The 19,320-nt window shown below is 30.0% G+C and overlaps 2 protein-coding genes across 2 annotated transcripts; both read right to left on the bottom strand.

Moving 5' to 3' along the window:
• Positions 1 to 3,114: 3,114 nt before the first annotated feature.
• On the bottom strand, positions 3,115 to 4,993 carry LOC107428980 (protein FEZ). The gene is made up of 3 exons (XM_016039589.3): positions 4,808 to 4,993; positions 4,160 to 4,464; positions 3,115 to 3,855 (listed from the first exon to the last, which is right to left on the bottom strand). Exons 1-3 carry the CDS (start codon positions 4,989 to 4,991, stop codon positions 3,115 to 3,117), a joined length of 1,230 nt encoding a protein of 409 aa, XP_015895075.3. The 5' UTR covers positions 4,992 to 4,993.
• A 9,392-nt stretch (positions 4,994 to 14,385) lies between these two features.
• On the bottom strand, positions 14,386 to 18,057 carry LOC107428990 (uncharacterized). The gene is made up of 10 exons (XM_016039601.4): positions 17,711 to 18,057; positions 17,357 to 17,448; positions 17,087 to 17,194; positions 16,740 to 16,822; positions 16,262 to 16,395; positions 16,027 to 16,076; positions 15,833 to 15,925; positions 15,136 to 15,227; positions 14,863 to 14,969; positions 14,386 to 14,704 (listed from the first exon to the last, which is right to left on the bottom strand). The coding sequence occupies exons 1-10, from the start codon at positions 17,966 to 17,968 to the stop codon at positions 14,663 to 14,665; spliced, it is 1,059 nt and encodes a 352-aa protein (XP_015895087.3). The 5' UTR covers positions 17,969 to 18,057; the 3' UTR covers positions 14,386 to 14,662.
• Positions 18,058 to 19,320: the final 1,263 nt, after the last annotated feature.

The raw sequence follows: 19,320 nt of genomic DNA, 5'->3' as shown, positions 1-19,320 counted from the left end.
GTGGTTTATTTATTTTCAAACTTATTTACATTCGTTAGTATTCTCCGATAGATTAACCTAATATGTATTCTTTATTTCTACTTTTCTTTTTCTTGGGTCTTGAGATGGTACCCTTGATAGGTATTAACTATTATTTATAGTAACTTTACTAAAAGCAATTTTCAAAGAGATCTCATTGTACTTTTTGTACTGATTCAGGGAGGTTTCCCTGTATAGGATATCTTAGGTGCCCAAAAAATGCCCCGAGAGCGACCCTATTAGATAAGATGTTTAGTTTTTATTGTTTATCTAGTTCCTATGGAGAAGATAATATCTTGAGAGAATTGATTACTTGTAATGCTATATTAAAAGGGATAGTCTCTAGGTAATCAAATATGACCATCTTTGATAAATGGACAACCTAATATGTATGCTTTATTTATACTTTTCATTTTCTTGGATGAGTTGATACCCTTGATGGGAATTGACTATCATTTATAGTAATTCTTGTAAAAGAAATTTAAGAAGAAGTTCTATTGAATTTTTGGTACCAATTAAGTGTGGGTTCCCTAGGCGAGATATCTTGGATGCCCGGAAAGAGCCCCGGGAGCAATCTTGTCAGATAAGAATTTTAGTTTTAATTGTTTATCTAGTTCTTGCGGAGAAGATAATATCATGAGAGCATTGATTACTTGTAATGCTATATTGAAAGGGAAAATGTCTAGGTAATCAAATATGACTCTCTTTAATAAAATTTGTTATAAAACACAACATAAATGTGTGTGTCGTGTAATTCAGAACAATACAGGAAAAGAATACATTGTGTTTGACTCATATTTCTTCTCACTTTTTTTATTTTCTTGTTTAAAAATCCATGAGTCCCGTCTTAAGGAACTTGCCTAGATATAATAATAAATATTTGTATATTGCAAAAGATACGTGCTATGCTACATTAAATGTTGAACATGAAATAAAAATATTTATCTAAAGTTGTTTGAGACATAATTATTATTTATAGTTACCAACACTGCACATATACATTTACTAGTTTTATTCTTTATCTAAAATTTTAGGCTTTCAAGAAAACTTCGTATATTCTCAACACTACATAGATTTATGCAATAGGCTTCTTAAACTATGCCTATCTCTATTATCAATTTTTATACCTTGCATTTGACATGCTCCATTATACCTTGCATATATTTTGCACTTTGCATCATAATTATTATTTCTTTTTTTTTTTTTTGCCATTTTGTACTTTAAACTTCAATTTTTCTCGAATTGTCACACCCTCCATATGTTTCCTATTAACTTTTTAACATAATTGTCACATGAGTGGCTAATTTACACACGAAAGACATCGGATTGGACACCAGATAGCCTACCAATGTATCGCATCATTCACATTGGTAGTCACAATCCACCTCCTCCCTTGGAGCCCAGCATCTTTGCTGATATACTTTCGACCAAGTACAAGCTTTGATACCATTTGTAACACCCCGCTTCCACTAGAAGATCTATCACACTTTATTGATAATGTCTTCAATTTAGATACTGCATTTTGTATGGGGTTTTTATTCAGAGCTTGCTAAGAGATCACATATCCTAGTATTGTACTTATCTTAGTGCACTTAACTTCAAAGTTCTTTCAAACTCTTAAGCCAACTGTTTTGAAAATATCTTAGTGTTATGAGAGTAACTATTATTACATTTAAATAATCTCGTGATCTACACCCGGTCGATATGGGGTTGGATAACAAATAACCTATTAGTGTCTCGCACCTATTCATACTAGTCATCATTTTTATGATTTATATTAAAAGAATAGTAATTCACCTTAATAATAATAAAAAAAGTTTATTATTCTTTCATTAATTTTTTATTTGAAAATTTTTCCACCCTAACTATAAATAATTACACTTTAGACCCTCATTTTTTTTCCCCCTTATGTGCCAATTTTGGGAAAAAGTTAACCAAAAAAAAAAAAAAGTGGATGTAAACGGTGCAAGAAAAAGTAAAGTTTAGGATACAAAATGTTAGGAAAAAAAGTTAAGATTCAAAGTGCCAAACCATGTATATTTTAGGGTATAATAATATCAATATCTTTTAATTAATTATTAATGTAGTGCATACCTTACATGTAAATCACTTGTACTAAGGATAGCTAAAACTTAGAACAATAATTTCTGTAACTACAATTCTCTTAAGTTATAACCTTCTCATAGTAATAAAAATATATCTTGGTGTCAACATTATGACTACAAAGATACTTTACTATATATAATGATGCATTTTACTTTTCTCTACATTATTTTAGGTTTTGGGGTGATGGAAAAACTACAACAAAACCATCATATGATAGATACATATTACCATTATATTATACATACGGTCATGAGTCTTTTATCACGAAATCTTTGCCGTTATTATATAAGAAATCTTGATCAGGATACCTATCCTATGTATGCATTTTTACTTAATTATATTTAAATTTAAAAAACGTAGATGGAATGCAACATTTAGCACTTTCTGCCCAAGCATCCCTCATCTAATAAATCAATAATAAAGTAGGAGAGATAAAGAGAGGAAAAAAATGATCTTTGGTGTTGCTCTTAAGTTGTCATTTTTTTTTTCTGGGGAAATTCTCTTAGATTGTCATGGATAAAAGAAAATACGCATATATATATATATATATATATATATTTGGTGCTGTGGGTAGGAATTGAAGTGGAAAAATGTTGTATGCTTTTTATTATATATAAATATAAACTTTCTTTTTATTGAGGATCTTGAACAAAAGTCCGCCTTCATGCATTATAATATGCGCCTATTAATCGATTTTCATGCACTTATAGGTGCCCATAGTGCAACTATGCAAATCTTGGATTTTTAAGATCCAAGATAACAAAACTATATTACTAATTTAGCACGAGATTTCAAATCTTCTAAACTTCAAAGTTTTTAATTTCCTCAAACAGACTAGGGTTTCACAATCTATGTCACTGATTAATCAAAAACTTTCCAGTGTCTCACAAAATAAATTATACAATAATTGATCGATGTTGAGCTAGCTAGCCATCTAAATTAACAAAAAGTAAAAAATAAAATAATGTGAGAACGCATGCTACAGTTTCATTAAGTATAGCATTTGGTTGTGAAAAAACTAGTTGTGGACATTTCACTAGGACAAGGTGAAGAGTCCCACAACAAGTTCGGCTTCCATGCATCTCCTATAACCGTATTCAAAGGCAAAGGCAAACCGAAAGGAAACCCAATATTGGTTCGGCCAGCCTCCCAATGATCTTCTGTGTCTGCCACATTCATGTTCAGATTCTTAAACAACGCATTTTCACTTACATTCCCAGCGCTAACCTGCTCTTGTGGTAAGGCTATTGAGAAGCCAGCACACTGTTCCTGCTGAGATCCACTAAACCCTATACTCTCAGAGGCCTTGATACAGAAATCTCCAAGCATAGACGAAGGCATATTTAACAACATGGAAGAGACATCCACTGTGGATTTGGATGGTGCTGATGAAGTTTCGAGAGGCGAAAATATGAAGTTTGGTGTAAAATCTCCATTAGAAATGGGAAGCTGATAGGGTTTATAGGAGAAAAAATCAGTAGGAGAAACAGTATTGCTGGAAGAGTTTTGTATATCATTGTTAGAGCAAAACTGGAAGGGAACTGATGAAGTGGTTTTTGGTACTGTAAATGACATGTTCTGGTCGGAACTAAACTGAGTATTTCGTGATGAGCATTTGGGAAGCAGATCACATGCGTTTGTTTCAGGTAAAGAAGAAACCCAAGAATGAGAGAGAGCTCTTTGAGCTGTAGAGTTAGTTTTCTTGAATATCCTGCATATTGCCCAAGAGTCCTGCAAGTCCAAGAAAAATAATTTTAAGTCCAAAAATACCTATAAAGACTAAAAGAGAAATCAGATTTACGCATATACATATATATCGGTTTATAACGGGTATTTTATCAAGGAATCCATGACAAATTTTTGTTTAGCGGGATTCGTCCCATAACATGCAATAGGGTGCTTTTTGCTGCCTTATTACACATAATCAGAGGAAAAAGACACCTTATTACATTTAACCAAAGGAATCTCGGAAAAGAACTATCCAGGACTCCTAAATAAGAGATACGTTGGATATGTCTAAGTAAGAGCGCTTTACATTGGCAGGAATAATGCTTTTGTCCATCAATCTTTTTGGTGGGACTGAGTCGGTGAGAGAAGGCAACCTAAACTCATGCATCATCCAGTCAGTTTTGACACCTTTGGCTGCTCTACCTTTGTAGAAAACAAGGGATTTCTTCAAGCCAATGCACTTTGTACCTTCGGAAGAGTAAATTGGTCGATCAGTCCCTGTGGCTTTCCAAAACCCAGCTCCTGTTACTCGGTTTGGCCGTGCACTGTTCCTGTATTTTCTGTCTCTAGGACAGTAGAAATACCACTCTTTCTCTCCTGTAGTTGCCAACTCTAGATGCAAGAAACCACAATGTAAATCAATTAGAAACCATTTATAAAGGCTTATTAGATACCATTTAGAAATGCCCAAAAACTAAAAAATACCTTGTTTTTATTAACACTTAAGATTGAAATGAAAGAAGTTTGTTTTAAACATTAAGATAGCTCAGGTATATATGGAAAAAAAAAAAATTTCTTTTTTTTATAAAAAAAAAATGTAGATCAGAAATAAAAGAGAAATCCCAATTATATTAGCACCCCTCAAACAGAAACATCCCCTGAAGCTAAAACCCACAAAAATTTATATGGGAATATGAAATAAAAGTCCGTAGTATGATTGACAAGATCATCTTACTTGGGAGATCCCAGGGATCGTATTTATAGATGTCAAGTTGTTTAATGAGCTCAATCGATAGAGGCCGCTGCTGAATCTTCCTCTTCAAATAAAACCCGACAAGTTCTTCATCAGTTGGATGAAACCGGAACCCTGGAAGCATGACTTCATCCAGTTTATCAGCATCATTATTCTTGTCCTCCATAACTTTTGTATTTCTCAGAAATATAAGAAACCTAAAAAGGCTAAGACTGTTATATGTTGAAGAAAAAAATATATTGATATATGGCAAATTTCCACCTAGAAATGAGCTATATTTTTTCAACTAAAACAACTGCTTTAGAGGGTGAAAGTTTCTGTGAAAAGCTCGAGCCTCAAACTCGAAAGCTCCGAAAATGATGTTTACAAAGCAAACCCTAGAACATGAAGTCAGGAAAAATGAAGCAACCAAGTGCGGTTTACACTTAATTTGAAGCCAAATATATGCTTCCCAAGGAGGGGTCTGCCTCCGAAGGATCAGCCGCCTTTTCTGGTGACTTTAAAGGTGTGTGTGTTTTGCGAGGATCGCGTTGGCTTACAGGGAAGAAAGCTAATGAGGCAAAGCTCTTAAAAGAGAACAACTACCAAGAAACCCCCCAAGTCAAGAAAATAATGGACTCAAGAGACTCTTATCACTTTGTGCCTGAAATTAACCCATTTGGGTTTTGTTTATTCACAAATGGTGGAATCTCAAAGAGCCACTAGATCAGCAGCTTCATGGGGATTATGAAACTATCTTTAAATTAAGTTTGTCATTTATATCTATCGTATGAGTCTTATGAAAGTTATTTTTAAATTTTTTATCTATCTTCTACAAACAAAACAGAGCTAAATTCCAAGGAAGCAATATTAAATTCGTGTTTGAGTCTGAATTACTATTATTTTTGGAAACGTGGACCTGAACCAACTTCCAACACATAAAACTCAAATTAAAATTCATAAAAAACTACTTGGGATTATTTTATGTGATACTGGGTTTCTCAGAATCCGAAAATCCCGTTTCTATTCCATTCCCTGAGCTTCTATTCCACTGACTTTGTCAGGGTTAAATCAATAATAAATGTATATTACATATAATTTATATATTATGTATTTTAGAATATGAAATTTGAAGATACCTCCAAATGGACGTGCGATGAAGGTTGGCTAATGGGTAAAAATGGATAAAAGGGACCACTTGCTTTAATTGATACGTAATAAACATTTTTGTTTTACCCTTTTAGGAGATTCCCCTATCTTTCACAACTAACCTTTTCTTTAAAACCTAGTCAAATGGCTAATATCTATGTCATCTTGGGCCTCTTTTGTCTGTTTATATATTTTTCTATTTTTGACGGTGAATTTTTATACTTTAGAAACTTTCACTATTCCTACATGTTGGAAATTTTTTTCTTCTAAGAGGGTAGAGGTTATTGTTTTTTAATTTGGCTCATATATAGTCTGCGCACATAATTTAATTTATTTGTTTTACTTTGATATTAATGTATTATTATTTTAGGTTTACATGACAAGTTACATATTGTGCTAGTCATACTGCTTGTGAATTGTGATCTAAACAAAGTTTTTTTTTGGCCCCCCACTAAAGAGGAATTACCACTAATCTAGTCTTGTTATATATTTATGGGTGGTGGTCTAGTTGGAGTAGTTGGTCACTTTCTTTTTCTTTTTCTTTTTCTTCATTTTTTGGTTTTCTAGCCAAATAATAGACAAGAAATTTATTTATCTATATGTTTTGTATGATTATCTATACACTTTGCAAATTTACCAAAAAAATCATCCATGCACTTTGCAAATGTTTTGGCATGGGGGTTACTTTTCTTTAATATTTTATTTTTATTTTTTAGTTTTTTGGGTCTCTCAACCATGGCCTATATACGTTATTTTATGATTTTTTGGGGGGCTAATATACTCTAATACCTATTTGAGTTTTTTCAATTAAATACCCACAAACTTTTTCCCATTTTGGATTTTCGTCCTAATATCTATTGAATTAGCAATATAACTATGACATTTCTTAACAATGCTGCAGTCCAAATTTTTAATATATATATATATATATACACGTTATTTTAAGCATGTGTTTCGCATGTAAGAGCATAAGATAGGGCAATATCTGAAACTAAAAGAAATTAATGTTATTTGTGCTAAGTCCTTCCAGACTTTTACCACTTTACGTTTTAGTTTCTGGATTGAGCCTCTGTTTGCCAGAGCTTTTTTTTTTTTTTAACTTAAAAGCTTTATTTGAGGGCCAAAAGCTCTTTTATAAAAGAATAAAAGTGTTTGGCAAAAATGAATAAGTATTTATTTATTAAAAAATGAGCTTTTGTAAGCTGTTTTAGAGAAGCCCAAATTTTGAACTTCTCTAAAAAACGTTTTTTTTTTTTTACTTTATATGGAAATTTAATAGCATTTAATGCAGTTTTTTTATTTACAACCAAACACTTATTAGCTTTTTAATAAAAAATTTTTTAAAAAAAATATATTATACAAAATTCTACAAACTAAAATTCTACTTTCATCAGTTATACCAAAAGGATCCTAAAATTTTGTTAACATGAGATGAGAGGAAAACCCAGATCTTATAGGTGTGGGTGTGGATGTGAGTGACTTATGGTTGGCCAACCTTTCTTGTCAAAAACCAAACTAGTAATGATAATATTGATCTTGATTGTTTAAGATAAAAGATCTATTAATTAAATCAGAAGTAGAAAAAGAAAAAGAAAAGGAAAAAAAGCCCTAAACAAAAATATCTATTAAGTAAAATTTCATAGGTAAGAATTGAATACTATTATCATGAACTCTCTAGTGAGGATTTTAGTTCACTTATTATACAAGAAATATAAATATTTTCATTATATTATTTATCTACGAAAAATTTTAAAAAAAGTTAATAATAACGCTTTCATATGAACAGATATTAACAGATATTGCAATATTATGGTTTAGTAGATAATTGAACCAATAATATTCAAAAGTACATAACAATTGCATAAAATAAGCTCTCAAATTAATAAACATGAATTTCATTCAAAAATAAATTAATATACATGAAGGCTATTATTTGTTCATTTATGTAGATAAGGTTGAGTATTAAGATAATTTTAATGAAAGAGTAAAAAATAAAATTAAATAAAATAAAAAGAGGATGTTTTATGTTCTTTATAATGGTAATAATGATAACTGCTTTTAAACATTTAAAAACTTAATTTGAAAAGTAAATTTATTTTTTGCTCTTTTATACTGTTTATTATTGTTATAAAGAGATGCGCAATGTTTGTTTAGGGACTAGAATGGAAAAACACAAAATTTTAGAGACAATGATACAAATAATATGTGGGGGTTTTATCCACATTATAAAATTTAATAACTATGCTACATTTTAATTACTTATTAGTATTCCAAAAATATCTTTATTTAAAAAGTCACAAATACCCTTAAGCACATAAAAAAAAAATACTATTAATTAACCCTATCAATTAATAGAGAAAAAAAAATCCCAAAAATGATTGGTAAAATATTACTTTCAACCTTGAAAATTGAAATATTTAGTTTTCTTTTATGATTTATTTGTTTTCTCTATATGTTTTTTTTTTTTCTTATTTGGTTTTTCTTTTTTTCTTTTTTATTTTTTGATTTTCATTTTCTCAGTATCACTTTGAAGTCATTCAATAGTAGCTCGGATGCTTTGAAGAGGTATGATTTTATATATAGGAAAAAATAATTGTTTCAACGATATATGTAATTGTTCATTATACAAAACCCAAACAATTTAAACAATGTCCAGTTCTATATATTAAACATATCTTGTTTCATCTATATTACATAATTTGGATGAAAGCGAATATTATGTGAAATAGTCATTCGGTACATATAATCTGAAGGATTTAAATCTGTCTGGGTTCAATATACTAGATGTATCTAGTTTTGTTCGAATTACACTAAAATGAATGGTATGTGAAGTAATCATCCGGCATATATAACCCAAACAATTTAAACTCGTCCAAGTTTTGTGTATCTATCATATCATATTCATTCGGATTATATAATCCGAAATTTATTGAATAAGATGTGAAATATAAATAACCCAAACAATTTGAATCTGTTCAAATTATGTATACCAAATGCATCTTATTTTATCTAAATTATTTAATCTAGAGAAAACAAATAATACGTGAAGTAGTTATTCAGTATACGTAACTCAGATGATCCTAGCTCCAGGGTCTATATACTAGATGTATCAAGTTTCATATGAATTATATGACTCGGATGAAAACGAACGATACGTGAATTTGTAGTGCACATGGGAATAGATAGTAAAAATTAGGTATATGGCATGGGAATAGATAGTAAAAATTAAATTAAAACTGAAGGTGTTTAGAATATGGTGTGGTTTATCAAATTTCATAATATGAATAGAACCACCTACTATTGTTCCTTAGAAATGTCATTTGAAACCTTTTATAGGTAAAACACATGTGTCCAACATTTGAAATAAATCATGTTAGAGTATGTCAACGGGGCGGGGCGAGGCCGGTTTTTAAAATCCCGTCCCCGTCCCCGCGGAAAATTTTACATCCCATCCTCGCGATTTTTTCCGTTTCTTTAGGTGCGGGGCGGGATCGAGGATTTTACGGGGCAGGACGGTTTTTCCCATTTTGTTTTTTAATTAATATTTTTTTTAGAAATTTATATAAAAAAATTATTTTATGATTAAAATATAAAGAAAATGACTACAATGCAATAAAAATATAATAAAATACACCAAGGAACAAATTTACAATTATAATAAAATACATATTTAAAAAAATAAATGAAAAGAAAAGAAGAAAATGATTTTACATAAATGAAATTTTGTAAAAAGCCAAATAATAAATAAATATATATATATATATATATATATATCGGGGCGGGGTTATTATTCCCCGTCCCCGACTTGGTTTTTAGGCATTTGCCCCGAGCCCGCCCCGCATCCCCGAATTTTTGGGGAAAAACTGCCCCGTTAGGAGCGGTGCACCGCGGGTATCGGGCCAGGGGCAAATTGCCATCCCTAGATAAAGAGCATATTTTTCAAATTTATAGAGCATTTTCAAATATAAGGAGTAAAATTTGATTTAACTTCCATCAAAGCTCTTTATTATATTTTTTATTTTTGATCCTCAATTGTAATATTATTTCAATGTCGGTATTGGGCATAGTTATCCCTTATAGTAGAAAATTTTACTTTTTAACGTATTTTTTTAATGTTTTAAGTCAATAATATTTTAATTTACAATAACTTTTATTTTGACCAAAATTTTTATTATTTTTTTATCCGTATTGAAATGAAAACTAAAATTGATTCCCTCTATTGGAAAAATAAGAATAAAATGGAATAAAAGGCAAATTAGAGAGCTAAAATAGATTATACTAGAGATACCGAATAAATATTTCAATATATACCAAGTTATATGTGTTAATATTTTATTAGTTTATACTTATCTCTTCAAAGATTTATTTATCCATAATTAAATTGTAACAATATATTAACTAATAAACTATTTACACATTTTGGTAAATTTATTTAGTATATTTAACGTCACTCGAAACTAAAATATGTATTTAGTTAAGCTATTTCTTTTATTTCAATTAATACTCCACATTTTCCAATTTATTACAATGCAGCATAAGATGCAACATTCATAAGCGAACCTAAGGGCATGGATAACTTTTCCAAAATGTCACTAATTAAAAGTCCACTTACAAATATCTAGACTATAAATTGATTTCTCACTGCATCAATAGTTTACATTTTCATTTTATTATCACATTAATAATAAAATCTCACCTCATTTTAAAAAGGAAGTTTTTTTTTTCATTTTATTTTTAAGTTATTTACATTTTAATATCTTTTAGTTTAGAGATTTATAATTTAGATCATCGATTTTGAAACCCACCACATTAAACTCTGTTATTTTTATTTTGTGTACACTACAAATTGATCCAATGGGATCTAAATCTTGACCCACAACTTTAGTTATCAATTACCTTTAATTTTTCATATTAATAACAATGAAAATGTGTATAATTTATAGGTTCTAAAATATATAATTTATTTAACATAACTTAGAATATCAAACCATTCACATCATATCAATCTCATATTTGGCATCATATCAATTGAATCAACGTGCACAAAATAAAAACTAGATAGCTTATGTGGTAGAATTTAAAATAAAGGATCTAAATTGCAAAGACTACCTATATGTTTTGCATTTATTTTATTTTAATTATTTGTAATGTTTTTGGATGAAGTACGACATATCAATGGTAGCCAAAGAGAAAGAAAATCCATAGTTATACTCTTATGTTTTATGGCCAATGTCGTTGCAGGAAAAGCAATCTACCCTAAATATGCAAAAATTTTAGAGTGCCCTAAATAAAAATTAGAAAAAAGGTAAAGAGGTAGTAAAGTATATTAAACTTTTTTCTTATTATTATTTTCTTTTTACGTTTGTTGAGATTTTTCTGTGTCATAGTCTTCCTCTTCCTCAAGAAAAATATATATATACACGTGTATTATATATTTTATTCATAAATTAATGCGTAACTTTCTAATATTTAATTAATTTTATTAAGATTCTGCTCGTCATATTCACATTGCACAGGTGATATACATAATAGAAAATCACGTATAAAAAAATTAAAAAAATAAAAAATGGATTGGACAAGATATAAAACAGAATGAAAAAAAAAAAAAAAAAAGGAAAAAAATTCCCTTTAAAAAATGAAAAAAGTGTTTTCGTTTATAAAAAAACATAACAGCCAGGCGTGCAGTAACCTCATATATACACAGCCAGAAGCTGCTGCTGCCTAGAATCTACCTCAGCTTCACAGGGCGGTGTTAATTCTGATATGAATGTATTGCAGCAAGTTGAAAAAAGAGAGATATGGGCCTTTGGTAAATTTAAGATCATATAAGTCAAAATTTCTCTGATTTTGTGGATACTTTGGAAAACTAAGTTATGGGTTTCCTCAAAACTTCTTGCTTTTTTGTAAAAACCGAAAATGGTTACCACAACGAAACACAAAAATTTACAGTTTTCTAATTTCCTTTAAAAAAAAAAAAAAAAAATTCTTTAAACTTCATCTGTAAACATAGTTTGGTCCAAATTGTCGTACTTATGTTTGCAAACAATGTGTAGTGGTAGGAGAGCAAGTGAAGTAGCGCAAAATAATTAATGGAGGCGTTCACATATGTACTGAGTCAAATGCCAAACTTGGGACTCCAAATTCAGTGAAACTCCCCAAATCTAGCCCTCGGTTGGAACCCTTTTTGTCTGTTCCTTGACCTAGGTTTTGCTTCCCAAGCGTGCAACCAAAGATTTGAAGAAGGGTCAAACTCTTTAAGCACAAGCATCTATGCCTCTTTCTACGTGAACAATTAACACACTTTCATTACACTTTTATACACCTATATCCGCTCTAAGACCAATTTGTCATCATTTTTTTTTTTTTTTTTCGTTTTCCTTCTTTTGGCTCCTGCCCCAGTCATTATTCAAATTTTTTGGATTTATTGAATTTTTTTTTTACCCCATTTTTTAAGTTAGACTTCAAGGTGGAAATACAGACTAGACTATCCAGTTAGGACACATATATTTGCTATAATTTTGAACCGATAAATGGAAAAATAAAAATATAAACAAAAATATAAATATAATTATAACAAATAATTACGGATTTTTTGTTTTGTTTTGTTTTTTTTTTTTTTTTTTGGTTATTATCAGTAGTGCTATTGGCATCAATTTAGCTACCAAGTGTTGTGGCATATCATACTTTTATTATTATTGTTATGTCACTTTTTTTTTTTTGTCATTATATTTTTCTTTTATTAGTTAAAATATTAATATAAATTAAATATGTTTAAATAAGCCCTTACAGTAATGGATAAAATTGAATATAAGTGACACGTGATTTTGTCACATTAGTTGTTAATAATAACTTGGTTTCTATAGCATTAATGTTTTATTACATATGGCTACAAACAACACTTGGATTAAAATTATAGAATCCGGTTTTTAAAGATATTTCTTGCACTTCTGAAAGAGAAACAAGATATTTATTATACTTTAAGTAAACTTTGAGCAATAAGCATGCATAAATAGTAGCTTATACTCAACAGTGTTGTTTCTGGAGTGAAAGCTGACATCGATTCCAGTCACCCTTTTGCTTTGTAGTGATTGTAAGCTGTTAAAGGAAAAAAATGTTCATCGTTCTCAATTAAAACGCATCAATCATGAATGTAATACAATGACATGTTTTTTTTTCGGGTGAATGCCAGTCATGCTTTTCCAATGAAAATAAATGTCATTAAAATAGTTTGTTGTAGTTTAAGATTTTTTTTTTTTTTCTCTTTCGGCTTTAATAAGATTTCATTGCTCTTACAAAGAGATTAGGAAGTGGCAGAGCAAGAGCAAGCCACAACCACGCTGTGGTGCGGGGTTGACTCTTGGGGGTGCCTGGGGGCCAGCCACACTAGCCACACAAAAAAAAAAAAAAAAAAAAAAAAAAAAGATTAGGAATTTTGTTCAGTTTGATTTTATATGAGCCAACTTTGTACTTCCCTGAATAAAATAAAAAATAATAGCTTATCTTATTTTGTCTCCTCCACCGCCTCAACTACTCCCTCCTCTCTCTTTCCCTTACCATTTATTTATTTCAGTAATATACCACGTTTTTTACAATTTTTGGAAGAAAAAAAGTCTCCATTCCAGCCTTGGAAGTTGGAAGTCCAATTCTGTATTACTAATGGACGGCTAGCAAAACATTAATCTAATAAGCCCACCATGATTGTAGCATAAGCTACAGGGACCAAAAATCAATTCAAGGATATAAACCTAGCTTGCATTAAGGATATTCTCATTAGTATGAAATGGAAAACCCTAGTCCTTTTCAATATTAAACTTCTTGGCTAGTTATGTATTGTTTCAAATTCCATGTCTTAACCTGCCTACAATCCCATGTCTTAACCTGCCTTGATGGGCCAATAGACCTGATAAAATTTCATACGACACGATAATACGACACAAACCCACACGATAATTTACGGATTTGAATTGAAGATATTGTATCGGATCCGTATCAATATCACCCAATAAAATCCAATAAATTAACGAATTTTAACGGATGAAATATGATAAACACGATAAACCCATTAGACTCATTTAAAAAGGATATTTTGATAATTACATAAACTTTATTATATTAAAATTACCTAATGTATTGTTAAACATACATTAATTTGTTTTTTTTTTAATTTAATTTTTAAAAAATCTAAAACCAAACAAAAAAAATTTTCATTTTTTAAAAAAAATATTATTTTATTATTTTAAAGTTAAGTGAAATTTAAATTTTTAAATTTGTATTTATCGCTAATAGGTGAAAGGGTTGGGTGACGGATTACATGATAATTTATCAAACAGATTCGGATTTATCTATTTTTCATACGAAAGCTTAACGGATCGTGTTTGGGTTAAACGGATCGTGTTTGGGTTAACTTAATTCCACACGAACACAACACGAAATGAACACGATTTAACACGACACATTATCAAACTTATGGGCCAACCGTTCCTAATGATCTTAAAAACTTAGCCTAGTTCCTAATAATATGAACTTAGTTAGTACTGTAATGCAGTGTTTAAACTTTTCCACTTTTACATATATGGTTGCTCCAGCCTAATTTTTTCCTTCTCTAAGTGTCCTATGGAATGAAAATAAATAGCATGAATGGTAGCTATAAATGGTGACGAGGCAGTGAAACATGACCTATAGTATCAATTAAAACGAATTTAAGGTCAATCAGGTTGTCTGCAACAATTCCTTGATATCATATCCTTGCAGCTGCATAAACACAAATCAGAAGATGCAGTCTTTCAGCATATGTGAGACGAAATGTCAAAACCAAACATGTAAAGCAAGTCGCAAGCCACCATATGGATTTGTTGTACACAAGATTACAGTTGAAGCATCAGAATTACATACTAAAGTAACTTATTTACCTGAAGGAAGGTCAAAAGCAAAATTACTCCTGAATTCCATAAAGCATGTATTGTGATGGGGGTTAGAAGGTTGCGAGTTTGAGCATATGAAAATCCCAAAGCAGCACCTAAGCAGATCATTGAGAAGATGTAAAAGCAAGACAGCTTAAAACCTGACCTTAGAAACCTAAGGATCTTGATGTCAAACACATAAGTTTCATATGAAATACAAAAACTTTTGTATCGATCCACCAAGTAAACAAGTTGCTCATTTTTTTCAAAAAATGGACAAACCTAGCACAAACAGCTGGGGAAATTCTCCAGGAGTAAGATGTGCAAGTGCAAAAACAGCTGCACTAATAACAACAGCAATGGGCGTAGGTACCCTGCAAAAAGATTGAGAAAGAAAAAGATATATATTCAACAGGGCTGTCTAACTGTTGGCCATACAAACTATCCAAATGTGACACTCAAAGAAATTAAAGATACAAATGCACGTTTCATACTGATAGCAAATTATTTATAAGAAACAGGGGATGCAAAACAGTGCTGAAATGTGTGATAAATCAGGAGATAGTTATTATACTACTTAACAATCTATATTAACACCACTAAACTTTATTTATGTTTTATTTATGTTTTTACACAACCATAGGCTGCCACTATTTTTAAAGTTCATGCCATTAGCATGGACCATCTGACATCATCAAATGGATTAATATGGCATGGATAAAAAATATGCGTGCACAGAGCCCAAGAATGACCAGCATGTTTTGAACTCTTCCAAACATGGATCATATTCATAAGGATTTGGTAAAATTAAAATTGAAAAAAAATTAAATTATATAATTAGAATAGTGTAATGGTTTTGGGGTTGAGCTGCAAATTCTATGCCTATGCTAAACAAGACATTAGCAACAACTATAGTTTGTTTCCTAATTTTATGCAATAAAACGCAGGATAATATTTAGATGTCAAAATGTAATTATACCATTTAGTCAAGGACACCATGAAAAACCCTCGAAACACAGTCTCCTCAAGAATTGGAGCAAGAACTCCAGTGATACCTAACAAGCATGCAGTGCTACAATGAAGTCAAATCCGTTAGTCAATTCCTTATTTCTGAAGTCACATGATAGCTTTATTTAACACTTTGAAAATGAGGGGACCATCCAATTGAGATACCTGATAGTTGAAGATCCAATAAGTGGAAGCAATTTAACAAGAGCATCAGTCTGTGACCAAGTTAAACAAGTCAATATAAAATGCATATAAGGTGCATTTTTATCAATATATACAATATTCTCCCATCACTTTGCAATAGACAGTTCACCAAATAATCCAAAAATGAAGCAAAACAGCTATGCCTTCTGCTGTATTTCATATTGAAGAATTCAAAAGTAACAAATCAATTCCTAACCTCTCTTTGTGGGCTCTCACCACTAAATAAAGATGTGGCAGCTCCTGTTAATGCAATGGCAGTAAGAGCACCAACAAGACCAATCCCTGCCCACAAGAGCCACCCTTTCTGCAGACTGAAAGGTTCCTTCACATCTGAAACCATAATCATTAACATCAATTAAGAATTTTAATGTACTGTGAATCAACCCCTTCAATCTAGACATTAGCTAACCAGATATTTGGTTGTGTCAAAATGGTTTAAAATCTAAATTTACATAGTTATATTGATGCACACGGTATAGTTTTCTAATCAATCTACGAATGAAAAATTGGTATACGATGCACCGCTTTTAAAATGCAAATATGTATACAGTTGGTGGACTTTTAGCCTCGGGACAAAAACAACAGTTCAATGAGAGAATAACCAGTAAGCAAAAAGGATTTTTAAAACCTGTCTGCAGGATAAAGGAATAAAAACAGTATGGTATGATTGATACCATAGCGGAAAAAGTCCTCAGGCAACGGTTGGAAATTCTTGGAGACACTATATAAAATCGCAAGTATAACTGCAGTTGTAATGCTGCCACAAGAATAAATAACAGATTATTTACACCCTTTATTCTCTATCCCACAAGTGCCAGCAAAGTAGACTATGTAATAATTTGCATTTAGAGTTTCATCAACATGAATGTCAATGTTATTCACACATAACAATAACCTCAAATATATCAACCCTGTCTTAAAGCATTCACTTTTTTTCCCCTTACATTTAACCAAACTGCTTTAGGAAGTAGATTACACTGTAAGGATATGCACATACATACTAAATGAAAGTAATGCATACCCCTGATCAAGAAACAGAATCTCTGCCTTCTCATCCAAACTCAACTCCTCAATACGAATTCCTAGATACGGTATAGCTGCAGCCTCTACCAATCCTGTCAAAACAAAACTGCCTGGGAAACAGTCATTTCCGTACCATATCGAAATAGAAATGATTGTATCATCCATTACAATTTTCAGCAAACCAACACTTATTCTCACTAGTTACACATTTTATTCCTGTTAACCAACCAAAAAAAAAAAAAAAAAAAAAAAAAAAAAAGAAAACCACCTCACTCCACAAGCAAGGGAAGTCAAAGACACAGTTTGCCATTCCCAAGGCACATCCCACTGCTTCAAAATCGACCAGTCTGATCCAGTTTCCTGAACATTTTACAAAATTTTAAGTATTCAACTGTAATCCCAAATTGGATAAACAATAATAATTCTTATCAATCAGACTATCAAAAAGTGAAAATTACCTTTTAGCATACAAAGTTCTGAATTTTTCAATTAAAAATGAAACATCTTATAACCGAATTTTACATTATCCATTGCTATTAATTCAAACTTTCCAACGAACTTTTTTTTTTTTTTTTAATTTCTCAAAAAGGAAGTGATTTTCTTAAGCTGGGAAATGACTTACCTCTTCCTGGGAACTGCCTTTGGATTTTTCCCCAGCATTATTAAAGAAGCAAACGGAGCGAAACCTTCTGTTCTGGGGCTTCCCAACTAGGAGACGCGAAACTCGGTTTGACAAGCAAAGCGAAAAGCTTGTTTGGCCGTTGAGAAAAAAGGCATGGCTTTGTTTAACTGAGGGTGTTCTCGAGGAAATTAACACAGGAGAACCGGAGGAGCAGTAAAAGGAGGATTGAACCACGCTTGTGATCGTCGTCAAAACCATTGCTGCAAACGAACGTCTCTTACTTGACTGGAAGAGGAACTGTGAGATCGAGAGCTATAGCAGATAAGGCGAAAGTTCAATTTGTTAAAAATGAGAATCGCTTTTTCCTAATTATGTCTGAACCACAGAAGTTTGCATAATAACAAAAAGACCCACACATGAGTTTTTTAACCTTTTTATTTTTCTGACGCTGATTGGTTCAGACAAACATTTTGAATATTCGACATTTTCATTAAAATTTTAGTGAAATTTTTAATTTTTAAACAAACATTTTGAATATTTGACATTTTCATTAAAATTTTAGTGAAATTTTTAATTTTTAAGGGTTAAGAAAAGTTTAAATTTTAAATAAAATAGAGAGAATTTTCACAATATTTATAGAAATTTTTGAAATTTCATCAATATTTTTATAGAAATTTTTATAAAATTATCCACATCAAATTTTTTAATAATTTAGTTAAAAAATCTATAATATCTATATAAATTTTAAAAATTTTTAAGTAAATATCTATAAATTTTTAAAATTTTCATAAAAATTTAGAAAATATCTATTAAGTTATTTTTAATTTTTTATAAAAAAATTTCATAAATATTATTGATATTTAATAAATTATTTTATCAAATTAATTTTAATGATATATATTTTTTTAACATTTTAATTATCTTTTAGACATTTAATTATATAAATAAAAAAAATTGAATTAGATTGAATAATCTCGATAGGTTTTATTTATTGATAATATATAAATAAATATATATATATATATATATATTTGCTAAATATTTTGTATAAGATGAATTTTTTAAAATTCCATTTTATAAATTAATAGTTGATTATATAAGAATGAAAAATAATAACATGAAAAAATAATATTATGTAAAATTGGTATTGATAATATTTAATTTAATAATAAAAAAATAAAAAAGATAATATGATATATTACACTAAACGTCAAAAACAACTATATTTAATATAAGATCATTATAGTTGACATATTAATAATTACATAAAAGTTATCAAGGAGTTATATCTTTTAATAATTATTTTTTATATTTCACATCTCAAAATGAAAGAGAGGAAGAGACCAATAATTTTTAACCATCTAAGAATTTTATCAGTATTGATATGATATTTATGAAATATAATATAATTGTGATAATTATTTTATCTTAACTAATAAACAATTTTTATCAAATATATAACTTTTTGGTATATTTTTATTAATAATAATTTATTTCTGATCATTACTGTTTACTATAAATTAAATTGATTAAGCGAAATATAATATCAATTCAATATTTACTATAAATTAAATTGATTAAGCGAAATAATAACTAGTGTTGGTAGGTCT

Source organism: Ziziphus jujuba, chromosome 12 (assembly GCF_031755915.1).
Source record: "Ziziphus jujuba cultivar Dongzao chromosome 12, ASM3175591v1".
Lineage (NCBI taxonomy): Eukaryota > Viridiplantae > Streptophyta > Magnoliopsida > Rosales > Rhamnaceae > Ziziphus > Ziziphus jujuba.
Note: the sequence above shows the minus strand (reverse complement) of the source record. Positions and strands in the feature narration are given on the sequence as shown.